This window comes from Falco peregrinus, chromosome 2 (genome assembly GCF_023634155.1).
Source record: "Falco peregrinus isolate bFalPer1 chromosome 2, bFalPer1.pri, whole genome shotgun sequence".
Lineage (NCBI taxonomy): Eukaryota > Metazoa > Chordata > Aves > Falconiformes > Falconidae > Falco > Falco peregrinus.
The window spans coordinates 122,994,004-123,006,348 of NC_073722.1; the positions used below are offsets into that span (position 1 = coordinate 122,994,004).

At 37.8% G+C, this 12,345-nt stretch overlaps 1 protein-coding gene across 13 annotated transcripts in view; it reads right to left on the reverse strand.

Annotated features, from left to right (window-relative positions):
* Positions 1-12,345, reverse strand: part of PECAM1 (platelet and endothelial cell adhesion molecule 1) — a 36,156-nt gene that overhangs the window by 11,751 nt on the left and 12,060 nt on the right. For 4 of the 13 annotated variants that reach the window (XM_055796149.1, XM_055796146.1, XM_013299202.3 and 1 more), the window contains 7 exons: positions 11,927-12,208; positions 11,432-11,539; positions 10,596-10,623; positions 10,053-10,123; positions 9,328-9,384; positions 6,935-7,003; positions 2,016-2,072 (listed from right to left, as the gene is read on the reverse strand). In XM_055796149.1, coding sequence (XP_055652124.1) covers positions 2,016-2,072; positions 6,935-7,003; positions 9,328-9,384; positions 10,053-10,123; positions 10,596-10,623; positions 11,432-11,539; positions 11,927-12,208 — 672 coding nt within the window. The other 9 variants (XM_055796147.1, XM_013299205.3, XM_013299203.3 and 6 more) reach the window with 5 other exon arrangements.

Sequence of the window (12,345 nt, forward strand, 5' to 3'; positions counted from 1 at the left end):
GGACACATCTTTCTGAACCATTAACTTCCTGAAGTAGATTGTACTCTTGCATTTGCTCAAAAATCTCAAAGAATTTTCAAACATAGTGAAAATCATAAGGGCAAACAGACTTCTGCACCTACTAGCAATGTTCAACATCTTTCACAATTGGCCTTTAATATATTGATATATATTAAAAGTATTTAAGAAGATGATTTACTTCCTAGGGATCCTCCACTGTATTTATACTTTGCCACCTTGCAATCACACAGCCTATCAAAATTCAAAGTAAATGTTACATTTAAATAGACTGTAATGGAGCTATCCAAAGCAACTGCACAGCAATGTGATGCACTGCTTATCTAATTGAAACACTTTTCCTGTGTATCACTCAGGAAAACCAGACGTGATTAAAACAACAAACTGTTATTAGGTTTCCAAGAATAACTGAAACTGTAGAATGTTATACATAAAAGAGCAGGTGGACTGCAAGATTAAGGGGCGTTTGCATATCATCTGGATAATTCAGCTTGGTATTTCAATCATATCTCATTTTATTGCAGTTCCCACTTTATGGCAAGTAGTCTTCCACAGCTCTGCTGTACCAACCTCGAGTTTACACTACAACTCACAAAACATACTTCTAATATGCAACACTTTCCATTGTGTCAAAAATAGGAATGGTGAAAGGTCTAATAATCAGCTTCACACCTTGGCAGAAAGTGAGCAAGGGATTATACAGTCAGCTTCTGCAGCTTGTTACAGGTCCAACTCACGCTGGCTGGAAAACATTTTAGAACATTAGTGGCCTTTGGGTTCAGCCCTAAAATGAACCTGTTTTTTCTTATGATGCTGCCTAGCACTGTTCTTTAGTGTAAAGGATATTCTGCTTTTCAGTGCAAGGCTGTTAAAAATGGCTACAACACACAGGCTCAGAACTAAGCAAAGACTGAAATTCTGTTCCCAATGTTGTCACTATCTAAACATACTGCTTTAAACAAATGACCTAATCTCTCTGTTTATTCAGCTGTAAAATGGAGATTTAAAAATTGCCTTGTAAGTCTTCACAAAGGAAAATCGAGTTATGTTTTCTAAAGTACTTGAAGACCCTTACATGAAAGACTCCATAGAAACAGAATACTGTGTCAGAGTGGGTAGGAAATCCCTTATAAAATAGAAAAAATAGCAAATTAAAACACAACAATCAAAAATGGCACACAACAAAGCCACTTAATAACGCGGATGGGGACAAAACCTGAACAGTTTACAGCCCTAATATTTACAAATCTAGACTTCCTAACACAAAGAGAAGAAAGGAAATCCTTTCTGATTTAGTCTTCGACAAACTATGAAGAAATGCTTTTAACCTACTGTCTCTGAACTCATTACTGCCAGAACATTCATAGACAGTAATTGCCAGTAAGTTGCTAATGTCTGCATACAAACCTCTGTGTTACAGGAGGTAGAAAGGTAGAGTGGCTGGCATATACAATCTGAGACAATTTTTGATGGTGCTCAAAATAAATAACCCACCCTACTGAAGTGATCACATTGCTTTAAAGGTTTTGAGAGTTTGTTATTAGAGGTTCTATAGATATTTTCTGGGGTTATATGCAAAACCAGTGTAATACTTTATAACACATGGCAAACAGGCTCAACTAAGAGGAAAAGTGTTGCTCATAAGCAGTTTGAGATAACACAACACACCATCCTAATACCTAACAGGGCATGTTCAGCTCCAGATTTGGATCCAGATGTATGGCCCAACTACTTAGTAGATTACAAATGGGCTGATGAGGCAGATGTTACAAATATGAATCTCACTGCATCAAATATCTGTCGTTTATGAGAAACCATGAAGGTGCTATACAATTCACCAACACCTGTGATTTTGTAGCTGCACTCAGTATTTTCCTGTATGACTTGGATCTCTTTTTAATGGTATTTATCTCCAAAAGTATTCAGTCACAAATTTATCCCTAATCTCTATACAAATGCTTCCTTTATGTGTTTAATTTTTCACTAGCTTTACTTACCATTATTAGCTTTTCTGATTTCACTATAAACTGTTTCAGTCCCCTTCTGTACAGGAGCTGGAAAATGTATTGGCACAGAATCAATTTCTTTTCTTTTTTTTTTTGTTGTTTGCCTTATGAAAAGCTCCTTAAACAAGCAGAACACACTGTTTTACTTTCAGAGGAAGTAGTTAACATAAGCAGCAATGAGCCTATGGAGTCTGTATAAAAAGCAACTACACCCCCGCCCCCAAACCCAGACTGTAAGGTTCTGAGAGGGACATCTCCCTCTGTATAAAAAAAGATGATGAAACAGGCTTCCCTTTCTCAATTTGACTTTAACATTCTAATAAACTTCTCAACTTAAATTGATACTACTTTAATTTTACAGAGATATCTACCACTGGAGAAGAGTTTCTCTGGATCACTCTAAAAAGCTTCTTCGATTTATTCTAAGGATTTAGGGATCCTAGACCTGAGGAGATCTATCCTTCGGAAGACTGACTACACCCCATTTTGGCAACTAGCCTGATTAAATCTTACGGGCACAAAACTGATCTAATGTAGTGTTCTTTGTGAAATGTGTCAGAAGAATATCTGCAGATTTCACACTTCTATTTTGGTGCTCTCTGGGAAAGGACTCCTCTCGGTTCCTCAGCGTGGTGGAAACTTTCATTAGTGCACTGAGATCAGGCAGACATAGCAGGAGCGAAGGCTAAGGTGGCTTGTGGAAAGACAGAAAGTGAGGAGAAAAAGCGGACAGAAGATTTGTGCCTCCAAGGTCACAGCTGGGATACAAATGCCACGTTTGTCTTAGACACGTACTTTTGAGACCCTTAGTTTTACAAATAAGCTCCTTTAAACCTCTGCTCTTCTATGAGATAGCAAAAGAGGAAGAGCTTTTTGCTTCCTATATGACATCTGTGAAAGTTTACCCATAGAGATTTGATACCAAACTACAGGCACTTACCCCACTAGGGAAGGGGCAAAGCCTTGTCTAAAGGCTTGAAAATAGCAAGAACTCAGGTTCTCTATGGCCAGTGTAAACACAGCTCTGGCTAGTAGGAAATTAGGACAATTTCCTTGAATTCTTGCATGGTTGTAGATTAAGAATCCCTGGGCAACCATAGTAAAGCAAAGTGCTCCAGAATTCTGTGCATTTAAAACCACTTCCTTCATTTGGTATAAAGGCTTATGCATGCAGGGTCTAGGAGCTTGCTGTTCAAGCATCTCAAAGCATTTTAGAAACATTCACTCATTTCAGTTAAACTGAGTCTCTTAGAAAACCTCAGAATCATATCGATATCACCTCTAATTTCTGTGGATCTTCAATGAACCAAGGTTAGATTTTTTGAGCTGAAGTTGAAAAAAAAAAAATTGCTGTTCCCTCTCTGCAAGAAACTGGAAAGAAAATTCACATTTCTGGATACAGAGTCCTGTACTTCAGCTATTAAAAAAAGTTTAAAGAATTCAGACATACTGATCTGCAGCCAGACTCAGGATCAGGACTGTTACTGTTCTGCATTGCTCTGAAGAAATCTAAGTGTCTCTGGCACTGCATTCTAATTTCCCAAAGCTAATTTCATTTTTTTTTAAATTCTGTTAAGCATCCTTTAAATGTTGGGAGCTAACATATCAGAATTGAGTTGCAAAACTGCCATTAATTTCAACAACAGTAGGAGTTACACTTCACCGAGTCCCTAACCACAGCCTTCAAACTTGCAGTTTTGGCATGAACTTTCTTTCTGCAAAATAGTCTGAAGATCTTGAAGCACATTTCATATGCTCATGGACTACTGCTTAAATGATCAATTCAATTTCCAGTGAAGAAAGAAGTAATCTTCTCAGAATTTTAAAGAATTTTAATGAGGTAGCTAATTTCATTTGGAATGCTTTTTTTTTTTTTTTAAAGCAGATTACAGTCCTAAAATCTACTCGTGTTGACTCTGTGAAAGACTTGGTGAGAGGTATTTCCTTAGCTTGTTCTTTTTTTCCCTGGACCCATTTCATTAAATTGTGGTATAATCCCACTGCCGATGTTATTTTCTTCATTAATGCTCCAAAAGTCACCTCAGCACTGAAAAAATGTGCTAGGAGAAATTACTTGGATGATATGACATTTTCTTCCCACTAACTTTATAATAAATAACCAGCTATAAAAGTAAAAGAAGGAGCATGTTCTTACTCAGCCACGATTAGTGGTTTCTCCCTTCTCACGTTAGAGTTATTTCCTGATCATACTTTAGCACTGGCCTTTGATTTTGATCAGATTAACAATAAAACATCTAAACCACTTTGCCATCTTTTTACACAACCAAGCTTTAGAAAAGTTAAGCACTATGGTTTTTTGTCAAGTATATAATCTCTGTAAATATTCAATTTAATAATTCTCTAGAATTACCACCTCTTTAAATATTAAATTAACATTCCACTATGACTTCTGGAATGTGTAGCCCCAGCTCCATCTTGTACTTGTCTAGCCTCCCCACCCCTACTTCAAAAAGTAGGTATCAAGTTATTCCCACATGGAAGTTTTAAAGTAAAGCAGTGAAACTTTGCGTCTAGCAAGCTTATCATTCACTGTCAGTAACACTGTAATGAACCGGGTTTTGCTCCTCATACAGAAGCACAGTACAAATAAAGTTCTTGATACACTAGCCTGTTCACCATTATACTGTGTCAAAAACTATTTCAGAAATGACCAGCTAGTACAGACACCCTGGAAAAAAAAAGGGTGAAAACACTGTTTTCAAATATAAGTAGCCCTTTGCTGTCAAATACAAGATGTACATCCTTCTGCAATTATGTAAACCTGGTTTGAGGTGGCATTCAATTATTCCCGATTCCCAAAAGTGGCATAAAAGGCTACTGTTATAGCTTAGATACCGCAGCATTTATTGCAGTAATCTTTCACAATACAGAAAATAAGATTCTCCTGCTCCTGAGATGAACATTAGTATTGACATTGACAACAGTGGCGGGAGGAACAAATGATTGGGAAGATAAATTAATCTGAAGTTAGTCCTGAGAAATCAAAGAAATGAGTTCCTCAAAAGGCAGAAGGAATCAGACTGTACGTGCAGCCTGCTGGATGAGAGATGCGCACCCAGAGAAAAGGTAAGCATGATATACTTTGCCTTCATTCAGAAAATAAGTGGAATCAAAAGAGGTGCAATAGGGATTTGGAGCTAGGTGATAACCCAAAAGGTCTGTTCCCTGAGAAGGAACCAAACTGCAACTTGGTTTCATGCAACTCTTTGCATTTAAGCAGAACTTTTAAGATGCTCTAAGAGATTAACACATTAAGATGCTCTAAGAGATTAATGTGAAATACTTGCAGTGCGGTTGCCGTTTACATAACCAAATCATGCATTTACTAAGAACTCACTTATGTCCTGGGTGCAACAAAAGAAATAGATTAGGGAGCTATCATATCTCAATATACTTGAAGCACAGTTCAGTCTTATAGAATCAATTGATGTACATAAATAGGTCTGTAACATGGGACAGCATTCTGTTAAAATAATCTGATCTCATTTACACACTACATTAAACATTATTTTGCAGTTTAATGGGGGGTTCAGTCTACATAGCATGGATACCATCTTATTACTCAGCCAGGAAAGGGATGAAAAGGCTATTTTTAGAGATGCTGATCTTGCATTTAATAGGGCTTTTAATTTAAATAATCATGCACTAGCATATCTTTATCATTCTACACCATTGCATTGTGTAGTGCACACTCAGAAACAGCTGGAACAATGAAGTGTTAGCCCTACTCTGAAAAAAGAGTACAACTATGGTATCTCAGCACAGAATTTAGCAGAGGTGGATAAACAGCATGCTTAGAACACAGGGAAAACTCTTGTGATGAATGATACCACAAGGGGAAACAGAGAAAGAATAGGAAGACAGGCTCTTTTGGGAGAGTGTTGCTGCCAAGCTTAAAAAGTAAGCACTTTTGCCCAAACGTCTGTATTTCTAACTAAACAATCATGTCTTTGGTCTCTGAAATAAGTGAGCAGTCCTTCCTACCAGGAAAAAGCATATGTATTCATTTCTTTGTATCCATATCAGTCTGCTTCTCATTCAGCTAAAGCAAAGAAGCTAGAACATACCATAAACATCTCTCATAGATTTTATTCACTCTTAGCTACTTGAAACTTTTTGTAAATTTCTGAAAGATTTAACAGCTTTCAACACAAGGGCATAATGGTGTCACAGTTCTCCAGAGGACACAGAACGACTGAAGTGTGCATCTGGTGTTGAAAATAAATTTCAGTGGATATTTCTCTGTCAAGGTCCCAGAGACATGTACCTCAGCATTATGCTACGAGGTCTGGTTACTGTTACCACAGAACTAGAGGTAGGAGGCCAAAGTTATCTGGGCATCGCTATTCTCATTTCTCTGTTTAATGTGCCACAAAATCCAGGATGGTCTCCGGGCCTCTCCAGACCGAGGGACTAAATCTATGCTGGCCTCTCTTTCTTCTCTATCACAAATGAATTACACAGCTTTGACCCTTCAACCAGTTCCTTTATGAAGGAGGAAATTCCACTGCTTTCTGTTCTCTCCATTATCCTACTCTGTGGCTAACCTCAAATGGCTATCAGTGAATTTGGACTCTGTAGCATGAAGATTCACAGCAGGCTGCCCTCTGCTCAGAGCCACAGCTCCATCTGGGAGCCCCTGCTCTGCACAGACCTCATGTGGATGGGAAGGGCAAACACATAAGAGTATCCCAGGGGAAGAAGGGCTGTGATGAACAGCGGCGTGGTTGCCACAGCATCATCTACATTAAAGAGCACTACTGGCCTGAAACTGTCACGCAAAAAACCCACAACCTACTTTTACACTGATGGATGCCAATATCAGACCAGTGTCAGGAATACCAGAGTTGCTCCCAAAACATAACTATAGAGGCCAGACAGTTTATTACCTCTGTGAGGATCAAGCGTTGATACTTCAACTTCAGTGTACTCCACCTCAGCACTCTCAAGGTCAGGTCCTGCCCCAAAAATATCAAGAAGATGTTTCTTTGTAGGAGTGCATGCTTCATTTGAGCTGTGGGCCTGATCCTGCTGCCACTGAAATTAATGGACAAGTCCTCATTGTCTTTGATAGGTGCGGGATCAGGCCCTACTTATGGCAGATGGAAGTTACTCTGCTAAGAATTGTAATGTCAAACCATTCCTAAGGGTCATCTGAAAGGCAGTAGACCAACTCAAGCCAGATTTCTGAAACTGTGGGACATGCAAATTGTGCCTAAAACTCTTAATTTGTCACCTTCAAAAGCAGCACAGTGCAAATGGAGCACAGAACTATGAGATTCTCCCATATTCCTGCTCCAGCTCCTTTCTCTTCTTTTTCTCTCCCTGCCATTATTTTTTTCCTCCTTTTCTACGGCTGCCGTGGCAGGACATTTCCCATTCTCCACTTCCCTCACATTTAAAGCCTTCTCTAAGTTTTTCACTGCCTTCCTCATCACCTCTCATACTCCCAATTTCTGCTGTGCCAATAAGCAATTTCAGCACTTTTCCCTTATGTTGCCCTTCAAGCCCTCCATAGAACACCTATCTGATGGCAACTCATCTTCCTCCTCAAAATGCTTCTCTGTCACAGTGCCCACAGAAAGCCTCACAATTAGACGCCTGATTTACTAAGTGACAGGTACTGGCTACCTGGATACAACAGACACAGGGAACAGCTGTTGCTTTCTACTCTTTTCCTTAGGGTGGAGATGGTTTTCTACTAGATTTCTGTAAAAGTTGGAAGGAACCACAACAGTCATCCAGACTGGAATCCTGCAAAACTGCTTACAGATCTTTTAAAACAGAAATTATAGAAAGATCTAATGATTAGAACAGCAAAGTTTTGAAGCATTGGCGAGAGAAAGGAGAGGAAAAAATGCTGAAATAAAACAAGAACAGTGTTTAGGGTGACATACTAGTTAATTACAAAGTTTAAATTACATGCTTCCTACAAGAACAGTGATTCTGAATGATCAGTACAGCCTTATGTTCCTATGTTTCTGCTGTCTGTATGTTTGTTTTGCATGAGTATGTCTCTCTAGTTCTAATTTGACTTATTCAGGCCACAATGGATTAACTTCCATGCAATGACTATAAGCTCCTTCCTTTTGCTTGCTGAAGTAAAAGCTATTGCCACACAAATGTAGATGAGATGCTGTTATTTTTAGAGGTATATGAATCATAGACTTGGTTTTCACCACTGGTAGAAAGATTTGTAATAGCCTAGTTGGTTTTAATGAAGCTGCCCAGTCCACAGTAGGTAAGGATTGAACCCATTTATTTCTGGCACATATGCAGATCATTAGACCAGAGCCCGTTTAACCTGAAACAGGTAGGATACAATAGCAAAAACAAGTCACTAAGCTAGAGTTTCCAAAGGTTATTTCCAGGTTTTCCTGCAAAATTAACTTAGTGCAGCACCTATCTCTTAGTTTTGTGGTACAATGCAGACCTGCACACGCAGAATTGCATCGAAGAATTATCAGCCAGAAATTTCTGCCACCTATGTTACATGCAGGCTTATGCAGGAGTCTAGTTCCATGTTCTGAACTAAGTTCAGTTAAACTTTGACATTTAGTTACACTAAGATGCCTTTCCAACTACCGTTCAGCTCATGGTCCAATAGACAATCAAGTCAAAATAAGCCATCAGAAATTGCATCTAAACCATGAGAATACTTTCACATCAACATAAAACAAAAATATATGGGACAAAGTATACTTTCAGATGGCAATACCCACATATTTAAGTGCTATTCTTTCACTAAATACCTTAAAAACATCAGTCTTGAAGAAGACAATGTGCTATAATGATGCAGTAACTTGATGACATGTTTTAATTAATATATATTTCCCATACGGTGTCTCAAAGTATTTGGCAGGGTTTATATATATATATAATATATATAAATACATCAAGATCTGTAGAAATGAAGAAAGGACAGAGAAGTAAAAGAAGCAGAAATCTGTAGAAAAGGGGTTTTTTTTAAATTTCTGAATATTTGTTTTATAGAACTTACAATTTTAAGCCTAAGTTGTATTTTTATACCATCCTTCATTAGATGGTGTGGAATCCAGCACAACTAGTAACACTTCATAATGCAGTTGGTAAATTGGTCCTGTCATTGCCATTTTGCACCCAAGGAAAAAGAACTAAGCAGCTCAGCAAAGGAAGGAGTCTTCCCCACTATCAAAGACAAAAAGGAAAGGACTGCACCTATCAAATCTAGACTGCTGCCATTAGAAAATGTCACAACTTTCAACCATAAAATAATTCAAAAAACTATTAAGTATGAAATTACCTTTACTTTCATCTGGTGATTTCATGTGATTTTCACTATCTTCAATGTAACCTGATCCTAAAATATTAAAGAAAAAGTTGAGCTGACAAAATATTTGTTACAGTCAATCAAATGAGTTACACAGCTGCAATTCCTATTGTCATTATGTTTATTTGTATATGAGAAATTCTACTTTTAGTTTCACACCCAAGACATTTATATAACACAGGTGGGAAGAATGTGGCTTTTTAAATGACCAGCTAAAACCCACCCAAACAGTAACTTTGTTTATATCAGGTGCTCTAAACAACATGTCCACCTGTCTTTGTAAAGTTCATTGAGATCCTGGAATGAAAGGTGCCAGTCATGGCAAGTTAACATTGCTACACTGTGGCCACATCACAGGACCATATGCCACAACTCAAATCTCCTCTCCAAAATACTCTTACAGCTGTGTCAAAACCAGAAAGTACTTTTTTTTATCATGATTTCTCCATCTGTAATATAGTTAGCAGGTTGCCTGGTAGAAGTGATGAGCAGACTTATAAATCAATCTTTGCATAAGACATTCATAAAAAACTTTACAAAGACAAAATGATAAAAGATACTTGGGAGAATGTTATTGGTATTCCTCTGTATTCCCAAAACACTGGCCCCTATCCAAACAACAACCATGTAAGTCCAAAACTTTAAATAAACGTTTAATTAAGCCAACTCACTCACAGTCTTACAGAAATAACTCTTACCTGAATAGTAGTCTCCATCATTGTGCTGTCTTGTCAGTTTTTCATTTGGCAAGTTTGTAGCCAATGCAGAACTGAAAAGCAAACCAATAAAAGTTGATTTAATTATCCAAAATTAGTCAATAGAAATAACAACATGATGATATGCAAAGATCAGTCATTGTCTATGACTGACTACCACAAATTCTTAAATATTCAAGCTAATGAAAATTTTGCCTTTGTCTTTAAGAGAAGCACAAACAAATTTTAAGGTCAAAAACATTCCCTCTTGCATTACTCTTCTATAAGACCTCTGTATTTTTAGTTCCATATCTAAATGCATTCAAATGCAGGCCTGACATCCTTCTATTTCTCTTAGCTGGCTTTTTTTTCTTTCCTATTTTTAGAGTATTTCCTCATCCTGTTGTGGTGTTAGCAGGTGGTACATGAAGCACAACCATCTATTGTCTGCAGGTGTGTGCCATAATAAACTATATTCATACAGTGGAAGGTCTCCAGCCCTTTAAAATAAATACTTCACCATTACCATAAAGCAAGCCATCTTACCCAGACATCTCCATGGATGGTCCTTTAGCTTGACAGAGAAAAATAAAAGCATCTATTAGTAGAGTGCACAAGTAAAATAATTTAAAAACAAAAATCAAATAAAAATACAGTGATTTTCTACCCAAGTCAGAATAATTTATCTTGGCTTTCACAAAATTAATTACCCAGTGTCTTACATCCTCTTTAACATCCAGGTCCCTTAAATGCCTTTTTCACAGAGAACCTAAGATTCCAAACCCTGGACTCCAAATTTTCCCAAATATTTTGCAATGTACTGCATATCACAGGACAAACCAGATTTGCTTATTTTCTGAAAGATCTGAAAGAATACCTTAATGATAAAAGACAAATCCCTAAGTGAAATTGTATTACTGTGTGGGGAGAAAAAAAAAACCAACTACCCCACAACCTAATAATCTTAAATTTGTTTCATGAGGCCCAGAGAAGTACCTCAATTACACCCAAGCTGGGATCCCAGATCAAATTGTCATAGCTCTATAAGGGATCTAAAAACTCCTCAGGCCCTGTCTGCCTCTATGTTGCATGAGACTGAATTCCAAACCTAGGACTGCAACAGAACAGCGTGATTCTGGCCTGTCTCCAATAACCTTTGCTTCACTAGTGCCTTCCCGGTAACGTTACTTAGATGCTTCCATTCTTCCCACTATACTTGGAAAGCTTAAGCTTAATTTGGACCACCTGGCATTTTAGGTTTTTTAAATGGTGTTTAATCATTTCCTGAAACCTTACCCCCACAAGCCTTTGCTCCTGAAACACATGCAAGTTTAACTGTAATACATTTGTCACCAATCAAATAGAAGAGAACCATTCATTACCCTTTTTCTTCTTACACAAAAGCCACCATAAAGTGAGAGTTACTGCTCCTGCGATAAGTATTAGGACAAATGCAGCAATGACTCCTTTCTGCCAAGCCGCTAAGATAACTGGAAATAAGAAAGATACGTTTAAGAGAGTATGACAGTCACAGGTCGTCATTACCAACTTCCGCAGTTCCTGACCTTTCATTTTACTACAAACTGGACTTCTTACACACTGAGGAAGAACTTTTAAGGAGACTTGCATGCAAAGTTCACTAGTGAGCCTCTCCTTTGTGACCAAAAATTCAGTATAACAATGGGTTACTTTTAGCTTGCATCTGGCTCCTTTGGTTTTTGGGCGCCACACAAACTTTTCTACGCGAGTTAGACAATCTCCATTTATAAATGGATCTCTCTGTTTAACTTCTGACAATGGCAGAACAAAAACAAGTAAAGAAATTATAGTTGGCAATATCCCAGATAACATGCAGTTTATCATTAAAGTTAGCTTACCACTGATGGTTATTGGATGGCTTTTCACATCCACATTAGCTCGATTAGAAGCCATGCAGTAATATGTCCCTGTGTCCTGCCTGTTCATTGCTTCCCTGCGCCACACGACTCTGTGTGCATTTTCATTTTTTTCAAATAGAAGAACTTCACGATCAGTTTTTCTAAAAATCCTGAAGCGGATTGGCCAAGATCCTTCTTTTACAGAGCAGAGAAAAACAGTCTCACTGCCATCTTCTACTTCTCCATATGGAACACTGCCCAAGCTGGCATTCTTGATTGGTACTACAGAGGAAGGCACAAAGAAAACAAATATTAGCATTATTTGAAATAACTTTAATGATAAAACATTGTATTGTAGAAATGCTTGCTTTAATGCTTAAGCAGAGACTGAATGCACAGTATTAATCTTTCTGAACAAT